General features: G+C 36.9%; 1 protein-coding gene across 3 annotated transcripts in view; it reads right to left on the bottom strand.

The window, feature by feature from the left end:
• The window catches only part of ANK2 (ankyrin 2), a 266916-nt gene that overhangs the window by 49513 nt on the left and 195705 nt on the right, over positions 1–21698 (bottom strand). For 2 of the 3 annotated variants that reach the window (XM_081484755.1, XM_081484766.1), the window contains 7 exons: positions 18355–18390; positions 11684–11908; positions 9877–9975; positions 8725–8879; positions 5455–5666; positions 4947–5151; positions 1694–1790 (listed from right to left, as the gene is read on the bottom strand). In XM_081484755.1, coding sequence (XP_081340881.1) covers positions 1694–1790; positions 4947–5151; positions 5455–5666; positions 8725–8879; positions 9877–9975; positions 11684–11908; positions 18355–18390 — 1029 coding nt within the window. The remainder of the gene's footprint in view (positions 1–1693; positions 1791–4946; positions 5152–5454; positions 5667–8724; positions 8880–9876; positions 9976–11683; positions 11909–18354; positions 18391–21698) is intronic. The other variant, XM_081484775.1, reaches the window with a different exon arrangement.

Here is a 21698-nt window from a genome sequence, read left to right as displayed (position 1 = left end):
TAAACATTTGGAAATTTCCTTATCTTCTTGGCTTTTCTTTCCTTCAAGTTCCTGATCCATCTCTCTTTTTCTCCTTTTTAATTGTGATAAAATATAATTTAATTGGCAACCTCAACTCCAAGAAATGGGCTGTGTGCACTAATGATAATATAAAATTTGTCATTTTAACCACTCTTAAGTGCGCAATTCACTGGCATTAAGTACATTTAAAATACTGCACAACCGCAGCCACTCTCCATTTCCAGAAATTTTTCATCATCCCAGATAGGGACACTATACCCATTAAAGAATAACTTCGAACTTTCCCATTCACCTCAGTCCCTGGTAAACTCTATTAAACTTTGTCTGTATGAACTTGCCTATCCTAGGTACCTAATTTATGTGGAAGCATGCAATATTTGTTCTTTTGGGTCTGGACTATTTCATTTACTGTAATGCTTTGAAGGCAGCATAGTTCCTGGTTCTTGGCAGGCACTCAGTATTACCTCCTACCTCTTTATACTGATTCAACTATACTTGATTCACTGCTTCTTTGACTGTCTGAAAGAATTATATTATTACTATAATAATATAATAACTCCTCATTTCTTTGTCTCTCCTATAAGGCCTGCTGTAAATAATGTTAACCAACACCCAGCATTATTTCTGAATTATAGACTCCAATGTTGCCAGCCTCCAATGCCCTTCTGCATCTTGGCTCATGTTACCTTCTTTTCCACTTTTATCTGCCAGTTAGGTTTCTATCTATCTCATGGGCTACCTTCTCTCTGACCACTCTGATGTGAACACCCTTTTTTGAATTCTTTCAGTAACTCTTTTGTACCTTTCCATTCAGAACTTGTCATTTTCTGGCATTAGAGTGGAGATGAGTGAATGCCAGGGCAAACAGACAAACAGAACCAGAGACTCATAGTTGAGTCCTTTGGGTGGCTCAGACTACAAACGTATCACTACACCCAGCTATTGCTGTGCATTGTTATTCATGCATCTATCATTTTTACCCCCTGAATAAGAATGTAAGCTTTAACTACCCTCAATTTCAGCTTTCTCATCTTTAAAATGGACATATTGCCTCTTGTTCTTAAGTTACAAGATTTTATAGTAATCAAATTAAACAAATAGGAAAACACTTGGCAATCCATTAAAGATCAAGCAAATGAGAACTAATGTGTTAGTGTACACACATGCAATAAAACTAGACAGCTTAAGCTTTTTAAAGATATATGACACAAAAAGGATAATATGTAAATACGTTATGATGCATAAGAGTCACTGAAAACTCTAAACTGTGTAAGCAAACCATGATATACTCTGTGGTTTGGTTATCATTCTGTTTGAAAAAAAAACAGTTCAGGCTATTTTGCTGACAGCAGGAAACCCATCATTCCTAAGTCCTTCAGGACTGGAAAAATTAGCTGTGGCTGCTAAAACCAGAGTCTGGGTCATACAGTAATAGCTGGCAATAATTTATTTTCTTTAGATTTTAATCTGAATGGCTGTACTTCATACTTCATTAATGCATTATCACTATTACATTTACTGGCAAGTCTGGTTTAAGATATGAAAGTAAATGCAGACCATATTTAAAACCAAACCAAAAAAAAATTACTTTTAAAGAATGTATGAAACAAAGTAAAACAAAAGACATGTGGGCACACAATTTCATTGGTTTTTCTGTGCTGTATAACCATACCTGGCAGACACATTGGTTGTAAAGGAAACACATTCATTGACAAATGTTAATGGCGTAGTTCCTGTAATATCTTCCCACTGAGCAGGGGTGGTTCCACCTGAAATAACATGATTGTTGAAAAAAAATTAGGCAGAACTCCAAACTCTGTGTTATCAAATAAAGGCTTTGTGGTTCTGCCTATGTTCATTCACTCTTCAAGATGACACCCTGGAAACAAAATGACTGAAAACTACATGCTAAAAAAACGACACACTGAAAACAAACAGTAACACCACATTTCACGGAACTAAATTTAAGGGAGGTGATTTGAATAACTGCTTCAAACTACTAGGTGCTCTTTTCTCTCCCTGACATTCTAAAGTTTTTTATTGTAATTGCTAGTTTCTGAAGATAATTTTGAATTGTATTCAGTTGATGATTTTAAAAGCTCCTTCGACTAACCAAGGATCTGAATGCTTTGTTAAAACAAAAATCCAAATATTCTTTCACTTGATATTTTAGGCAATTATTTTCAAGAAACAAAATTTCCTTTCAATTTGCAATTGAAGGTTGGCAAAAATCCTTGGAAAATATTAAAAGCTCAGTAAATACTGCAATGTGAAAGAACAAATGACTGAATGCCTCTGTACATAGACACATCGCTCTGGAGGGTGATGCTGACTTTCATTTCTACTGAGACATTAAGTTGGCATAAATAAGGACAAAACTGTCTTTAGGCATTGCAGGAGAAATATATGTTTGAGATGAAAACGAATTTTGACTCTAAGGTTTGTTAAAGAAGGGAATGAGTTATCAAAGTTCCTTATTCCAGGAGGCCCATAAAATATACATTCTAAACAGAATTGTATAATAGAGCAAAACACAAAAATCCAAAAATTTATTAACGTATTTGTAAAAATTAACAAGTAAATTTAAGAAATTGTTTAGAACAAATCCATCCAAAGACACAGGCCCAGAATAACTAGACTAGATGGTGTCAAGGCCCAGGTGGTATCTTCATTTGATTATCTAGAAGGGCAGGATGTGCCACGGACATTTTTCAGCCTGACTTGTTTTGCATCCACGCTGCTATATAGCATATTATAGGATGATTAATCCTACATACGTGAACCAAAAAGTATGGGAATGCTATGTAATCAGCAGAAATGAATAACCGGGAGAGGCCAGAAGTGAAGCATAAGATTTCACACTACTCTCATTTTAGTGCGTGTATTTTCTTTTATTATTTTTGCTTTGTTTTGGTTTTGAGTGTCTTTTTTTTTTTGTGGTCATGCCATGTGGCATGTGGGACCTTGGTTCCCCAACCATGGATCAAACCTGAGCCCTCAACATTGGAAGCACAGTCAACCACTAGACCACCAGGGAAACCCCCATGTATTTTAAAATTATGTCATATTTACAGATGGCTAACAAACACATGAAAAGATGCTCAACATCACTCATTATTAGAGAAATGCAAATCAAAATCACAATGAGGTACCATTTCACACCAGTCAGAATGGCTGCTATCCAAAAGTCTACAAGCAATAAAAGCTGGAGAGGGTGTGGAGAAAAGGGAACCCTCTTACACTGTTGGTGGGAATGCAAACTAGTACAGCCACTATGGAGAACAGTGTGGAGATTCCTCAAAAAACTGGGAATAGAACTGCCATATGACCCAGCAATCCCACTGCTGGGCATACACACCGAGGAAACCAGAATTGAAAGAGACGCGTGTACCCCAATGTTCATCGCAGCACTGTTTACAATAGCCAGGACATGGAAGCAACTTAGATGTCCATCAGCAGACGAATGGATAAGGAAGCTGTGGTACATATACACAATGGAATATTACTCAGCCATTAAAAAGAATACATTTGAATCGGTTCTATTGAGATGGATGAAACTGGAGCCCATTATACAGAGTGAAGTAAGCCAGAAAGAAAAACACCAATACAGTATACTAGTGCATATATATGGAATTTGAAAGATGGAAACGATAACCCTATATGCGAGACAGAATAAGAGACACAGATGCATAGAACAGTCTTATGGACTCTGAGGGAGGAGGTGAAGGTGGGACGTTCTGGGAGAATAGCATTGAAACATGTATATTATCATATGTGAAACAGAACACCATTCCAGGTTTGATGCATGAGACAAATGCTCAGGGCTGGGGCAAGGGGATGACCCAGAGGGATGGGATGGGGAAGGAGATGGGAGGGGGGTTCAGGATGGGGAACACATGTAAACCCATGGCTGATTCATGTCAATGTATGGCAAAAACTACTACAATATTGTAAAGTAATTAGCCCCCAACTAAAATAAATAAATTTATTTAAAAAAAAATTTATGTCATATTATTAAACTTATGGGGTAAAGTCTCAATGGTTTGCTATCAAGAGTACAGAAACAAACACTGATAAGAAGGAAGAATGAGAGAGAGGATAAAAGAACGGTGAACATTCCTGCCAAAATGAGGAGAAATGAAAAAAAATTCAATAATACTGAAGTAGATACAGTTATTATTCCTACTAAAAACAGTATGAATATTTACTGAATGCTAGTACCATGCAATTTTTGTTAAATAGGGAAATTCTCAATTACGTAGTTCTAACACAGGTTACTTGTGTGGATTTTTTTATCTCTCACCATCTGTGGTAGTATTATTGGTCTGAGACAACCAGTGTCCTGGGAATAGCTTTCTGGAGTTTGACGAAAGCTATTACAACTTCAATTGAGAAGACTAAATATCCTTCCTCTTCCGAAAGTTAGTCAACAGATTAATGATAAAGTCATAACCAATTCCTGGACAGAAAAGTTTGAAATAGTTGGTATAATTATTCAAGATATCATTTAGTTTGCAATAGGTATAAGATGATAACTTCAATGAAGGCTTAAAGCTTGGGTTTAGAGGTATATGGACTTGGGTTTGAACCCCAACTCTGTCAGATATTTACAATATAATCTCAGGCAAATTATAAGAAAAACTTCTCTCAATCTTGGTTTCCCCCCTTTTACAGGGTTTAAAGTTTCCTCGGAGATAAAAATGATAATGTGTATGAAGTGTCTAAAAGTCTGGCATCAGGCTTTATTTAGAAAATATTAGTTCACTTCCTATCCCCTTTCACTTCCCTAGTTACTGTCCTTTTCCTGAACTAATGCATATTAATAAAATGCAGGCACCTTATGACAAAGGTAATTTAGTATTCACAATCTAAGTTTCTTCTTCCAGAACTTTCTATTATTAACACAATAGTCCTATGTGACTCACCTGTGATGCTGCATAGTAATCTTAAGGTTGGTGCATCTCCCCCAAAACCATTCAGCATGACATCACTTGAAGCTTTGGGGACAGGAATGGTCATGGTAATTGGCTTGTGAAATTTTCTTCTTCTAGGTTCCAAAGTGACTATAGGGCTGAAGGTAGCTTTGTTGCCCAGAATCTTCTTAACCAACTCACTGTGCATAGGTTGAGCCTTTTAAAAGAAAGGAAATGTGTTAAAATAAACAATACGTCATTATAGTCCATGTCAATTTCTTAATACATTGGTTTTTATTTCATAAATCAGTTTTGTGTCTTCCAATAGGGCAACTGTAATTGCCTACTGTTACCAAACACTCACATAAAACTGCATGACACTGACGACTTCTAAGAGCAGCTTTTGCTCGCCCAGGAATAATTTGATTCTTTAGCCATTTAATTCTCTTTTGAAAAGCTGAATTTGAATCACTGGAATAAAATCCATGGTAGGTTAACCTGCCTCTAGATGTGGGCGTACCTGTAGGCCAACCCGGATCCGCTTGGTTAGCGCCCCCTCGGGGAAGACGGCCTGCACCTGGGGCACCACGGTGCTGCTCAGCACGCCACCCTCTGGGCCAATCAGGTTGCTGTCCTGCTTGATGCGCGACACCACCGCAAAGTACTGTGGGAAGTCACGGGTGATGATGCGGCAGATCCGTTTCTTTTCTAGGTCTTCCGGGCTATCCAGCACTGAGACAAGAAATGACCCATCTTCATAGGGCAAGGATTCGGTTTTGAAAGCATTCTAGCAAACTCACTGGCATAGTTAACATCAAACAGATGTGGCAGCAAAAATCTTCTATTTTAAATAATAGGAAAATTTAAAATGCAAGGCTATCCTAACAATACCAGAATCTCTCAAGACCTGTCAGCATTTGGTTGGCACATTTTCTCTCTTTGTGAAAACTAGGGCTTTCCAGGGCACTGTGAAACAAAAGCATCTAGTTCCAGATGCGGAATATTGCAAGGCTGTCTTTGTAAATGAGGGGGTTTGAGGGCAAACCTGGAATGAAAGGAACCTGTCCTATTTTTGGCTCAACGTGATGAAGAGGAAATTGATTAGGGGCTCCGTTTCTCTGTAAATTTCAAAGTTAGTTCAAAACCAGTTATTTATGGTTTTAAGAAGTAATATGGTCCTTTTGGTTCTCAGCGGAGTAGTGCAGGAATAAAATGTCTTCAAAGGGTAAGATTTGTGTCAGTGTGTTCATTCCAGTGGCATGGTTGTCTCTGAGATAATCACTGCGGATATTTTAAAAAGATCAGTGATTGTAAATTTAGGGTTTCAATATTCCCCTGAAATCATGAACTTACCAAGCAGATCATCTAACTTCAGGAGAATGGGATAATGGACTCTTGATAAATTGCATTAGTGTAGATATGTAGGGCAATACAGTAAATCCAACTGGTTTAAAATTTGAAAATTTGAACTAAGTAGATTACTGAAGTTTAAGGGATTATGGAAAGCTATTCATTTTTAGAAAGCATTTTACAATTCTTACAGAGGCATGAACAGCAACTGTGTTTTTCTTGACTCTTGAATATAACTAGATAGCAAAAGTCAGAAGTCCCAGGATCTGATCATTCATGACTGAAGATTGATACATTGGCAATTACTAGCATATACTTATGAAAGAACAGGTTTTCACAGAACAAACATAAAAATATACAAATTCGATTCTGTTTCAAAATGAGCTTTTTACTTATATAAAAAATTATAAGAGTGGGTCCCCATCTAAGGACAACATGGCAGTGTTAATGACAGGTAAATATATCAGAGGGAAATATCCTAAACTCAGTGCAAGCAAAAGAAATGGTTCTCAGGAGCAGAAGCAGCTAAATACAGCACAGAACAAGCTTTATCAGTAAGAATCCTGATCTTTTCATCTTAATTGGAAAATACTGACCCACACATCTAGAAGGCATAATTTCCTCTTCCGTGGCCTCTCTTCTTACTAACCTCAGCAGGGTACAGGAAGAAACACTAAAGCAGCTGCTGTCAGGCTACACTTTACTATCCATGAGCCACACAGGAAGCTACAGCTAGTGGTCCTGGAAGACTGATAAAATCTGACAGTCACATAGCTGTGTGCCCAGGTTGGGGCAAATTTTAGTATGTTCTTGGCACTTGGGTAAAAAAACGTGCCTATTTGTGTAGTCACGTAAAGTGGAACATATCTCTGGTTATCAGGACTGACATCTCATCTCTGTGCAGTCTCAGGAGGCCTAAGAAAGAGCACCTCCCTCTAGTCAAACTAAGATATTTCAACCTGAGGTTAAATGGCCTAAGCTGGGATTTGGGATTTACAGAGATTAAAGCCCTAATGACAAATACATTCCTTAACTATATGTGTAGGTGTGCGTATGAAATTCAACCCTAGCTAACTCTCTGTTTAAATTAAGTGTAAACTGTGCATGAACTTAATTTTCCTAACTCCTTAATAGAAAGTTAAAAGTATTATTCTAGTGAGAAGTTGCTATATAACACAGAGAGCCCAGCCTGGTGCTCTGTAATGATCTAGAGGGATGGGATGAGGGGAGGGGAGGGAGGCATAAGAGAGAGGTAAAGGACTTCTCAGGTGGCACTAGTGGTAAAGAACCTGCCTGCCAGTGCAGGAGAAGTAAGAGGTGTGGGTTCAGTTCCTGGGTTGGGAAGATTCCCTGGAGAATGAAATGTCAACCCACTCCAGTATTTTTGCCTGGAGAATCCTATGGAGAGAGGAGTTTGGTGGGCTACAGTCCACAGAGTTGCAAAGAGTTGGACATGACTAAAGCAACTTAGCACACACAGTATGTGTATAATTATGGCTGATCTGCATTGTTGAATGGCAGAAAAAAATACAATATTGTAAAGCAATTTTCCTCCAATTAAAAAATAAGTTAATGAAAGAAAAATTTATATTATCCTATAATGTAGTAGTTATGGGTATATGTAAACCATCTATGGGGTCGCACAGAGTCGGACATGACTGACGCAACTTAGCAGCAGCAGCAGCAAGTTTTCCTATAGAAAAGTTTAGCACTTTTTATCAGTGTCTTAAATATCTAAATGTTCAGGTTAGGCAGTTTTAAAAATCATGGATATATTATCCAGTATCTATTCATTTTGTTATGGAACAACATCTATTCTATTTCATATTTTAGAAAAGTTTGCACGAAAGATAGAGATGGGCTGTATCTCTTTATTAACCTAAGATATTTACTATTAAAGAATTTCATTTTCCTGAACACAACAAAAATAAGACTAGGCAAATGTAGCATATTTGCCCTCCAATGCATCACCATGGGAATATACCAGAACACTCTGTTGCTGTCGTTTAGTCGCTAAAGCATGTCCAACTCGTTTGCAACCCCATGGACTATAGCGCAACAGGCTCCTCTGTCCATGGGATTTCCCAGGCAAGAATATTGGAGCGGGTTGTCATTTCCTTCTCCAGGGGACCTTCCCAACCCAGGGATCAAACTGTCTCCTGCATTGGCAGATGGATTCCTTACCACTGAGTCACTGGTGCCAAACAAGGGGTCTGGGCAGCTAATGCTCAAAAACCCAGACTTCTTGTTTGGCACCTGCAATAACCTGGTATTATTTCCTTCACAACCTCCTAGCGTCAATAGGCAGGCTTTACTGTGCAAGCGCCAGCAGAGAAGGCCCAAATTGGATTAGGTCACACACACACACCCAGGATATAAAGACATGCATCACTATCGTGCCTCCACTTCAGAGTTCTTTTAAACCTTCAATATGAAGTACCTTCATCCATGCCGTTCAGGATTTCGTTCAGCTCATCCTCCGTGTAGTCACAGTAATGCTCTTTCCAGCTGTCCCCATTCTCACTGCGCAGGACCACCAGTTCCCTCTCTTTTCCTCGCAGGGCAGCGAAATGAGGGATCTCCACGATCACAGGCCTGACACAGCAAGGCAGAACATTCAGTGTGAACAGGCGCTAACCACCAGCAAGACAAGCACCTCAACTCTGTCTGTTGCAAAGTGACCTGGAATTCTTCTCTTTCTGGGGACAGGGACAGAGCGGGGCCATCCTCCGGAGCCCTGTAGCTAGCAGACGGTCCCACAGTAGCTAGCACTCCACCTTGGGGGCACCAGTCTTCGGGGCCATGCTGCTACCTTAAGCCAGTGATGTCTCCCTGTGAGTGCATGTGGCATTCTGGAACTTCTCCTTTGATAAACGTAAGGATAACACATTTAACCAAAAGAAATGTACATGCATATCTATGAGGTATGCCAATCTCTTAAAATGTTCTCTATAAGGTGCAAAATGACAAAATGGTTTAAGAGGGAAAATGGCTCATACACTGCGTAATTTCATGTGGTATAAATGAGGAGATGTCAGAAAAGTCAACTACTTCGGAACTCGAGAGACATGCACTCAAGGACTCTTTCCATCTCTTTCCTCCATTGAAGGAAACAATAGGCATGTGTACACAGGGTGGCCCTAAAGGAGCATCTGAGCAGGCAGCCAGGTTGTGTCCAATGCCTATTATATTCAGGATCCAGAACATGCACTGCCCTACTATGTTTCGGTCACATTCATTCTCAAAATCCAGAGAGGCTTTTGATTTTTTTTCAGTCCAGGTTGCTTTGATACAGACTCCGAATTTATCATAACAACATCATCACTAGCACATAGTACAACTAGGCAGATCTCATGCTTGAAACGAAAATGAAGGTCACAGCACTTTAAGGGAAAAGATATAAAAACATCACTCAAAAATAAAAGTCACATACCACAAGGGTCAGAAATGGTCCACTAAAGATAGGTTGTACAGAATTTAAATCATAGAGAGGGACATGTCATGGGCACAATGACAAAAGGAGAAATCATATTGCAGAAGAAGGAGAAGAATGGGGGCCCGCAGCCATCAATTTGTTTTAAGTCACTCCTACCCAAGGAATTTGGTTCCAGGAGGCCCCAGCTGAAGGATGCGGCTGACCAAACTTTCTCCCTCATTAAGTGGGGGAGGAGCCGTTGGCAGGTGAAGTTTACTGAGTACATCCAAAGCAGCAGTGAAAGAAAGAACATAAGTAAGCTTCAGGTGTTGTTTTCCACAGAACCCCAGCGTCACCAGCTGATGAACAGAGTGAAGTTTGGTTTCACACTGCGTTTGGTTCTGCCCCCTCCATTGGTCACAAAGAGCAAGAACAGAGACCCAGAGTGTACAATGGAGGCGCGTGGAAGGAGGGCGCTTGGGGGTCGGATCTGTTCCTGCTTAGGTTCACCGCCAGGGCATGAGCCAAAAAAAAATATGCTCCACAGGAAAGACAAAGCTGTTGGGAATACAACAAAAACTCTGACTCTCTAATGAGGCCAGAAGTTTTCATGGGTATTTCTCAACAGATTTGACAATTATTAAAAAGCCTACAACTATCTGATGAGGAAGGAGAAAGGACCTGGTACAGAATATGAAAGGAATCACCGGGGAACTATTCCAACCATAATGGCGTTTTCTGATGCAACCCAGAACTTCACAGGCTCCTTCTAAATCTCTGGTCTGTCTGATAGGAGGACATGGGAGGTAGTTTCCGTAACTGGGAAATACATACACACACCTTTTCAGGTGTGAACATAATTTGGAACAACCTGTTAATAGTTTGCTCCAAATTACAAGGCTTTAGAACGTTTCCTGAGTTCTAAAGTAAGAAATCCTCTCCCCAGTATGACACTGGCAAAGCAAGAGAGTTCATAATTAATAGGATTTTTCCCCAGTTTTTTACCACAAAGACTTTATATAACAAGACTTAAATACAACCGATTTGTTTCAAAATATTTTGAAACTTATCCCCCTCTAAAACTTTGTTTTGTCAGTTTTCAGCATGTGCTACTCATTTCTTGGCATATTGAGATACCAGGTAATATAACAGCAGTAGTACAAATAGAAGAAAAGCTTATTTCTGCTCAAAATTGCTAAAATGAGCATGGTAAAAGTCATTCTTGATTTTGTCCTGTTAATGAAATCTATGCCAAATAAAACTGCCAGGATAATTTTTAACTCATGGTAGCAATTTTGATAACAGAAAAGACAAATAGATTAAATTTTTGTATGTTCTATAAAGAACACTGCTCTCCAAAACGAAGATGATGATTATGTTTGTTGTAACTATACAAGACGTCAAGTTTATGTTCAGAACAGACTAGTACAGTTGACCCTTGAACAACTAGGCAGGTTTGATTTTTTTCAATGGCAAATATTTCAGAACCACGTGGTCCATCAGTGGTTGTTGGATCCACAGATGCAGTACCTGGGATGTGGAGGAGCCTCTTACAGGCAAAGCCAACCCTCAGGTGTTTGCAAAATTTCGACTGTGTGGGGGGCAGTCAGCACCTCTAACCCCCTGCGTTGTTCAAGGGCCAACTGTTTTTTTTCTCTATGACTTTCCCACTTAAATCCAGATTAAAAAATACCTACCATCAACCAAAGTATGATTATTCATAGTGGAAGCCTGGCAGCTACTATCACATCCAAAGAGAAAGAGTAAAAATCAACCTGAATGCTTAACCCATTAATGCCTTACAATAAGAGGCAGTTAAGTGCGGTCAAACATTGAGGCATTACTTTCAGTTCTTAAAAAATTTCATAGGGGCCAATCTTCTTTCAAAAGTTTGACGTACCTTTTTCCACTCCATCCTAGTGATTTCATGTAGAGGACACAAGCCCATCGGTGACTAACTGGGAGGTTTATCAGAAACCCTTACCCAAGGAACTGAGCACCAGAAGGTCCGACTTCAATCAGACGACTGGCCAGGCCTTCTCCTTCCACCATTGGAGGCATTGTCGCCAGTCTATGGCGTTTGACCAGTCGGCAGGTGACTCGTGTTGGGGCAGTACATTTCCGAGGCGGAATAATGATGCGGAGCCCATTGTGTCTGCATCCTCGCATAGCACCACCTCGGGCATCCACCATAAAACTAACCAGGAAACTAAAAATTAAAATGGAAGATTAGATGTGTTTTGAAATGTCAAAGGCAGATAAACAAGCTTTGTCAAGTTAGCATTTTTCCATAATGCTCTGTTCTTAAAATATTTCTTATTTATATGCATGGTGGCCAAAAACATGCCCTTAAAAAGTAACTTTACTTTATACCAGTGCCTTTATTTCAGTTTGGTTACTGTTTTAATTTTTGTATTTTTTGATCTCTTACTAAAGAACAGTTCTGCCCCGAATTTGACAATGGTAATATTAAACATGAACTTGTAAATTAAAAATACATCCAACTGACTTAGAAAATGGAATGAAATTATATAAAGAATATGAGTCTCCTTTTGTTATAAATACAGAGGCATTTGCTTCCTTCTATATGTGTCCTGAAAAATCTATAGTTTGAAATAATATAGAGCAGAGAGGAAGGACTAAATTGTAGCTTTTCTAAGTTAACTCAACTTGACTTTTAAAAATTACATCATGTCCAGATCATTTTAGCATAATTCTACGACTTAAGAAAAATTCACAGGCTTTCTCTCAAGACCAAACCCATGTACATGCATCCTGCTACAACACTGTCATACCCAGGATGCAGGTTTTTAACTGATTACATTCTAAAAAAGAGGAAAACCAAAATAATCAAATGCTTTGGAAAGAGCCCATTTACTGATTCAAAGGTGCTTTTTTACTTCTTAAGTAGAAATATCTCTTATATACCATTTTAATTGATAGGGTAGACAGAAAACAAGATTATCAATCCCCTCTGCTCTGGGTTTTGAGGGGGAAATCCTGGGCTCATGCTAATGGAAGACATCTGTGCATCGTGATTTTCCCCAAATTATAATAAATTGAACATGGAAAATCATAGCTAGTAATTCAGAAATGTAAAGGCATCTCTTCTTTTGCTTCTTTTCTGCCAACCTAACTGTTCATGAATAAGGGAATAATGATCCAAGGTGATTTGGCTTGTTTATTTTAACTGTACCAAGAGAAAGGGTTTGTCTCAGCTTTGAAGTTGGTTCCTTCAGGATGTTTCTGCAGCTTAGTTTGAGTTCGTATCACTAGGTTAGTGTAAAACTCACAGTCTGGGAGGCACTCACTTTGTCAAGGAGGAAAAATCAAACCAGGCAATCTGATGGTCGTATACATATACACAAAGACACACACAAATAATGTGCACAGCCTCTCACAAATAACATTACTGTCTTTCCCAATTCTCCTTGCATTTGCAAGAATTTTATACCAAAACAGAAAGAGAAAAGCAACACATAGGTGTAGTAAGATCTACTGATAGCTTAACCAGCACAGAACTATACCAGATTCATCACACTCAGATATGACATCCATAACAAACAGGTAAAACATTTGAAAGGTATTTCATTAAAGTAAGTTATGGGATAGAAACACAATATATTTGTGTTATTTTTAAATAAGTGAAGAAAAAATACCTTAGCATCCTCTTCATAGCAGAACACAGAACTCATTAAGCATGCTATTAAACAGAACCCCTCTTGCTAGTAATATAGACGTCTGTGAAGGAGCCCAGAGTGCCTATCTGAAGCAAGTCATGCAGAATGAGACCAAGAGAAGAGGTCTCACACTTCTTTCCCCATGCAGGAGCCAGTCTAGACCTACCAGTTCAAACCCAGTCCTCTCAGTTTTTAGTACGGGGCACAAACTGGGGAGTATAAGCAACGCGTCGGTTCTGAAGTGTGGATGTTTCTGGTCTTTATCAAAATACAATGAGAAAATGTTGGCTGCTTTTCTTATTACTAGTGTTTAAGTAGGAATTCTCAAAATTATTTTCTATTTGCTTTTTACAATGCACTATTGCTCAAAAGAATGAAAGAACTGGTAAAACTTCTAGATGACTACAAAGGCTTCTTTTCCATTTTATTATTTTCATTTGACTACGATATTTATGTTGATTTTTATAAAAACTAGAAAAAAAATGACTGAAGTTTCAACCAGTGCTATTTCGAACTCATTGCTGTATTTCTGCCTTTCTCTACTTTCTTTGATTTCTTTTTCATCTTTTGATTACTAGCATCATTGCTGAAGAACAGGGACTCAAACTAGTAAGGAATTATTATAATACATCTGATTAACATTATCAATATCAAATACTATCTGTATTTTTTGAAAGCATTCAGGGTGTTTCCCCATTCACGGTACATGCTATTATATTTTCACTACATTTGTTCCAGTAATGGTTTACAGCCTATATATTCCATTTAGAATATCTTCTAGTGGTGCATTCTATAAGCAGTGAATTAAAGTAGCTATATATTTGGCTGTAACAATGTCTAAGCACCTACACGTTTGACTACTTTCTCTGATTTCTATGTTACTTTCTTTTAAAATTCTCTTTTGTTCTCATTTACCCCATAATTTCTGTGCTGCTTTTCATGTCAGATTTTTTACACTTCTTGTAAGTGCCAGGTGCTCTGCTAGGAACTGAGCAAGGATATAGAAAGTAAAGACATAGTCACTGCTGCCAAGATGCTCACAGTCTAAGCCCCAAATGTCACATGATGATTTCACTTACTTGGAATCACTTACTCTCCTGGTCAAGGAGAAATGAACTAAACCACACACAGGACCATACCAGTGTCACAATGGCAGTGACCTTGTGCTCCGTATTTCTTCCTGTGTCCCAAGTGCCTAGTGCAATGTGAATGGGGCACATAGTAGGCAGTTAATAAGTAACTGATTAATAGTGAATGAATAGAAGAGTGAAAAGGGTAAGTTGTGAGAAGCTGTATATATTTGTTTCTAATTGAGAAGAAAGCTAAAGTAGAAGGTTATTTAATTCTTTGATTCCTAGACAACCAATCCAGTCAGACCTCATTCAAATTACTACACTCAGACATTTCAGCTCATAAAATACTAAACAGTTGAGAAGGACTGTCTTCAATATTAAATATTCCTCTACAGGCATTTCCCTGCTTGAAAATGAGAAAGTGAATATATTTATTTCCCTTGATAAAGGATTAGTAGAAAATGAGAGTAAGCAAAAAACCAAGAGCTTGGATATACCAAAGTAATGATTTTGTTAGGAGTGAAAACTATATGAAGAAAGACCAAAGACTGGAAAGTAAAAGGACTTAGAGACTGGAGCTGCAGTAGATAAATTTAACTATATATGTCTTGGTGTCATCATAGATCTAGAAAATTATATTTAAGTATTGCACCAGAACACCAAGCAAATTTGAAAAATTAAAGTGGCAATGTGTCTAATTCAGAGAAAATTTCCAACAAAAACAAACTTTTGTGTCTTTATGAAATAACTAAAAAAGTGCAATAGACTAATAAAAAGCAATGAGCTCTACTGAGGGAATTATTAGATGAGAGAGGGGGAGAGAGAGATGAAGGAAGAGAGGGGCAGGCAGAGAGAGAAGAAAGTAAACCAGAAAGATCTCAAGAAAGAAACAAAAGGATGGGAAGTCATGAAAGAGCTAAATATTGATAGTCAAAATGAATAAAAATGTTTACAAGTTTAGTAAGAAAATATTCTAAGCAAATCAGACTCAAACAGTGTAACTGCAGATGCTGCTTAATAGTGAATGATGGAAGAGTGAAAAGGGTAAGTTATGAGAAGCTGTATATATTTATTTCTAATTGAAAAGAAGGCTAAAGTAGAAAGTTATTTAATTCTTTGGTCCCTGGACAACCAGGGACCAAACACCAGTCAGACCTCATTAGAGTAAACAACTAACTGAAAAGCTGACTAGGCAGAATTATATATAAAAGTCTTTTCTTCAACTAAAAGAGAATAAGAGAAATGACTATTCCATTTTTTTTTTCTAGGTACTGATGAGAAATCTTTTGATAAAAGTCAACATGCTAACCAGTTAATCCCAATAGTTTACAATATAAAATCGGCTTAGCATTTGAATATTTTCATTAAAAATATCAGGATATCAAAAGGTGTTAACTACTTGGATGTGTGTGTCAGTCATTCAGTTGTGTCCAACTCTGTGCCATGCTCCTTTCTGTCCATGGGATTTCCCATCGGAGTGGGTTGCCATTTCCTTCTCCAGGGGATCTTCCCAACCCAGGGACAGAACTTGTATTGGCAGGCTGGTTGTTAACCACTGAACCACCAGCAAAGCTGAGGTAATACATTAGTGAATAGTTATTTTGTGATGTATAACAATTTCAAAAAGCAGATTGTAAGAGACCATTTTTTTTAATCACAGGAAAAAGTGAAAGGTTATGGTGAATCATGAGAGAAATTAGTTCACATACCAGATTTGATTAAGTAAATTTTATTTTCTCATATTTTCAGGAGATTAAAAATGGGACAAGACAACCTTAACCTTAACATTGGGAGATGAAAAGAACTAAAGTAAAATGTATTGATAAATGGATTGAAGTTAAGTTCCACTGTTTGTGAGCTGTGACTGAAGCCTCATCTGTCAATGAGGGATAATCCTATCACCACTCAAGGGTAGAGCGAGGATTAAATCATTGTGGGTCAAGCAGATAGAATTCAATAAATGCACATAATTGTATATATTTTGAATGTCTTAAAATTAGTGTATAATATAAAAAAATTAAACAGAGAAACTAACATTTATTAAATATCTACAACGAACCCAGAACTTTGCTAAAGTAGTTTAATATGGAGTTTTGATTAGTTTATGAACTGTACTAAAGAAGATGTAAAAAACACTATTATTACAGACCACAAGATAATTCAACAAGTATCACATTCTTTCCTGGCTCCAGCTTGGATCTATCACGAGACCTAACCCTGTCTTGAATTACTGCTGTAACCTCGGGCAAGTCACTTAACATCTTTAGGTTTCAGTTTTCTCATCCATAAAATGAGAGACTTTGATTAAACTCAAACTCTAATGTGGCATTCTGGCATTAAAATTCTAACTAGGTTAGGCGACCTTCTGGAATGTTCCATTTCAAAAGTTCTGGAAGCATTTCTATTTGAAAAACAAACTGCTATTCCTCCAAGAAATATATACTATTTTTGCTGTATCGCTAAAACAATCAAGAGTAGTTCTGCAGAAAATGTATACACATACTACACTAAACATTGACTTCAGACTGTACAGACAAAAAAACATCACATAACATACTTGGTTTTAATTGTTTATCTTACTCTTCAAAGGAAATTCAGCAGTCATGCAAAGTAGAAATCCTTATTGAAGTTTTCTAAATTGTGAGATACAGTGTTATCACAATTTAAAAGGAATAAAAGCAAAAGCAATCCACCATTATTATGCAGATGACTTGCCTAGGAATATGTAGTTGATTAGCTAGACAGATACATGCTTCAGAGGAGGCAGCAGAAAACAATGATTCTGGTCTTTTGAGGACTATATCCTCCACCCCAAAAGTTATTAATCCTTAGGTTTACGTTTAATTCATCTGGGACCATGGGGTAAGGATGGGGAGGAGATTGCAGCATTCGGAGTTAGTTATTGAGTGAAAACAGGAAAAAAATCTGTCATCAGGGTGCTTCAGTGATCCACACATACATAGCAAGAGGACCTTAAATTAAATCTGATTGCTGGGTTACTGTGAGAAAACCGTACCGTGAGCTCCCTCCTCTATAATTTCCTTAATTTCTTCCTAATCTTCCAAATTCCATCAACTGAAAAACTGATGAAAAACAGCTTTGAAATAAAGTGTCTCAAACCTGTTAAAATCACCAAAAATGTATTTATCACTATGTTTATGTATAGAAACAAAATATTTAGTGTGTATTGCAGAAAAAGTAAAAAAATGGATATAAATTTGTCAAAATTGAAAATTGATTTGTAGACAATCTTCAATATCCTGATGGATTACTGTATAATAAAAACACTATAACCAGTAGTCTTATAAGAACTTTTAAAAATAACTTTATCAAAATAACATAGAATCAAAGATATTTTTAGAACACTGGAATCATTCTATAGTACAATTTCCAAAATATCAAAAGTTGCATTTAAACCAGTACTAGCAAGCGAGTGCACTATTAATAAACTTTCAGCCTTTGGTTCACCTAGACTATGGCTTTCAAAAACTCTGCTGAGGGACACTTAAAATCATAACCTTTACTATAACTTGAAAATAGCTTAACCAATTTGCATAATTGCTGGGAATAACATCTTTCAGCTCTATGTAGCACTTTTTCTCTCAAAAGAAGCAGAGATATGGAGACATGATGAAGACAGCCTCTCGCATTAGGTCTACATTCATTTTACCATAACCCCACTTATTTCCAACAAAATAAAAAATACCCACTTTCCTTGTACCATAATGGGGAATTCAGTAATGGTCATCATGTGGAGAAAATAAATCATTTTCCCTCGTGTGCTCTCTCTCTCTCTCTCTCTGGCTAGATATGGTCACACTAAAGCATCCCGAGGCAAGGTATAGGGAGAAGGGGGAGAGGAGAGGCAACATGTTCAGAGAAGGAATTATGTGGAAGTTCACCTGCTGTTGTCACGATCAAGACATGGAGAGGTGCGGCTGCAACAGAATAGATACTTTAGCACAGAGAAGGAATGGATAAAGTGAAATATAAAGAAGGAAATCAGAAGTGACTTTCAAATGAAATATTTATATACCAATACCGTATTCACTGAAAAAAAGAATGGAACTACAAATGAGATACAACTCTATGAAAAGGCTGAGAGAAGACCCAGATATGGGGGCTATGGAGTAACTCCCAGGTTAGGGAACTGGGATATAAAATCACTGAAGAGGGATTTGTGGCCTTATTCAACATTGGTGTATGTGGGTACTCAAAGTCTAAATATCCAAGAAACTACACAACATCAAGGGGCAGTATAATGAAAGTTAAAAAGTCTTTGATTTGATAGACATAGTTTTCCCTCCATAGCTTTTCACTCACACTTTTAATACTTTCAAAATAACTGTAATGCCCTTTGGGCTGCTACACAAGAAATGCAAACAGAAAAGGCACAATTTAAAAATTAGCTCCAATGACAAACAGTAGCATAAACTATAAGGCAGAGTAGGTCACATTAATTACCTACTATAGGTAACAAAAACTATGCAAACGAAGTCTTAGTGCTTTTTCAAGACTTTCATTCCCTGTCTTCCTCACTGGTCACATTGCTTAATCTCACTTTACAGTCCTGTCTTTCATTCCTCTTCTACTTGAGTCTGCTCTTCCTCAAAACACTCCATATGTTTTCATAGAGTCCACTTGGGTTTTTCAACACCTGACGATATACAAATGGATGTATACTTTGGACCAGAAACCTAACTTGACAAAACGGTTGTTTTACTGCTTATGAAACAATTTTCTTCACCCCAAAGAATTTACCTTCATGTTCCATTAAAAAAAAAAGAGTGTTTGAAATACATGAACAACTAAATTAACTGCCACAGGTACTTAGATAAATATTGATGTCATCAAATGAAAAACATCTTTAATTTCTATGAATTTCAAATATCAACTTCCACTATTTGAGCTAACATCTTTACGTTTTTTAAAACATAGACTATATTTTTTGGAGTACTTTTAGGTTCACAGCAAAACCATCTTCAACATGTTTTTATGAAAAAGAAGTCCTATAAAAGATTACTTTCCTATTGACTTCTAGTTACTATGTCTTATACACGACATCATGAACTGACATTTATTTGTTGGCACTTGGCTGGCATTAAAAAACTATAACGACAAAGACTTTTGAAATAATATTTAAAATGAGTCACAAAACTAGCTATTGAGAGGAATTTGTGGCTTACATCTGTTTATTCATTACGCACTTATGAAATGGGGAAGAAATGTAAAATTTAAGTTCTTGTCCAAGCTTGCACTGGATGTGATCATGGTTAGGATACTAGAAATAATAATCACACCGTGAATCAGTAAGGCAACCTCTTTAAGAACAACAACAAAAATATTACAGTCAGCCTTTCTTTTGCTAGGTACTGGCTGTATATATTGGTTAGAACAGATTTTTTAATCACTGATACCTATTCTCCTATTGTGATGAACACTAGTCATTGGAAACAGTAGAAGTAAAAGAAAATAATGGTGCTTATTGGTAGAAGTTGTGTCTTCTATTAATCTAAAATCTCTTCATCTAATCTAATAGATCATTATCCACAAAATTAGTGACATATGCATATAAAAGCTAACTTTATTATCCCCTCTATCAAAAATTATTTTTTTCTTACAATTTGGGCAGGTTTAAAGTGGCTTAGGAATTCACCTAATTAATTAAAGAGAAACTCAGCTCCTTCAAAATTACATAAAAAACTATTACTCAGGAACCTGATATATAATGAATAAAATTATAAGAAGTCATTTTTATATGATATATTATGAATACTATTTATATTAATATCACAGTAGCTTTCAAATACCATCACATTCAGAAATATTGAATTTTCAGTGGTAACTATCCATTCTATTGGAGTCATCTTTTGCAGTGTTCATTCAAATACTATAGTAGAAACACAACTTTATGATAGATTATCTGATGAAAAATAAGTCAAACATTGCCATTATGAATTGTACCACATTGGTTATTCCCATTTAGAGAATTCAGAATACTTCTGTTTCACTAACTGGAAATTTGCTAAAGATGTGTGTGTGGATTGTATAAATACTAATGGCTAAAAATCTATTGAGTACTTATTCTTTCTAGGCAAAATGCTAACTACTTAAGAAGCATCTAATCCTTACGCCTCCCCTATGGAGTCTATAATATAACATTCATCTTATAGATAAATAAACTGAAACACTTTACACAACTTGCCCAGTGTCACATACTGAATGTCAGGGCCAGGATCTGAATTCTGTTTGATATGATTCCAAAGCACACTCTTAACCATCATGTTATTGCTCTCTCAGAGACTGTCTTCCAAATTCAAATAACAACACATCAGCAAGTTTCTTAAACGTACTGGCTATGGCTTACTCATCTGTTTTCCTTAGTGCCTGGCACAAAATTTGGTGCGTTGTAGAATTCAACACTGTGTGAAGAGAGAATACTTAAGTAAATGGAAAGGATAAAAAGATACTTAAGGGAACTAGTCATATGTTAATTACCTAAGTCAAACTTACAGTCGAAGCTTTATTAGGCAGTGCTGTTCCTTTCTAATAGTCTATATAAAACAAATATATTTGACAACTGGTGCTTGTAGAAAATACCAATGCCAAGGCCCCAACAACAGAGACTGTGATATAACTGGTTTCAGTTGGGGCCTGGGCATCAGTATTTTTAAAGCTCCCAAGTGATTCCCACGTACAGCCAGAGTTGAGGATCAGAGTCAGTGATCATGTTTCATAGTAAAAAAATAAGGATATTTACAATCTTGGTCTGCAATAAGACAATTTTTCTATGTCACATTTTGCTTAAAATAATCTTGTCACTTTGTTGGCTGAACATGGGCTTCAAATACTAGATTATGGTTTCTAAATTCTTATCTATTATCCATCAACACTCTAGGCCCAAGGTTTTCTTCTTATTATTATTGTTGAAAAATTTAGTATGTGATGTTACACTTTTTGAACCACCTATAGCTGTCAGATTTTAATAATCTCATTTTATACTTAAAATAAGTAAATTTGAATGAGGTTTAATTGGTTTTTATTCCCCTGAATAACACTTGCAACAAGAACTAGCTTTTACTTATTTAACATAGAAGAGTATTATGATTATTTTCAATATCTATGTAACTAATTTTACGAGCCTTTAACAGAAGATCAGATTAAGAAGTCCCAAATTTTAAACTACAGTATCTTAGAATGCTTTCCTGAAAGGAGAATATTTTAGAATAATAAAAACAAGAAAGAA

This window comes from Giraffa tippelskirchi, chromosome 1, assembly GCF_054371585.1.
Source record: "Giraffa tippelskirchi isolate mGirTip1 chromosome 1, T2T-mGirTip1v1.2.pri, whole genome shotgun sequence".
Classification (NCBI taxonomy): domain Eukaryota; kingdom Metazoa; phylum Chordata; class Mammalia; order Artiodactyla; family Giraffidae; genus Giraffa; species Giraffa tippelskirchi.
The sequence above is the reverse complement of the archived record's forward strand: the minus strand, read 5'-3'. Positions and strand labels throughout refer to the sequence as shown.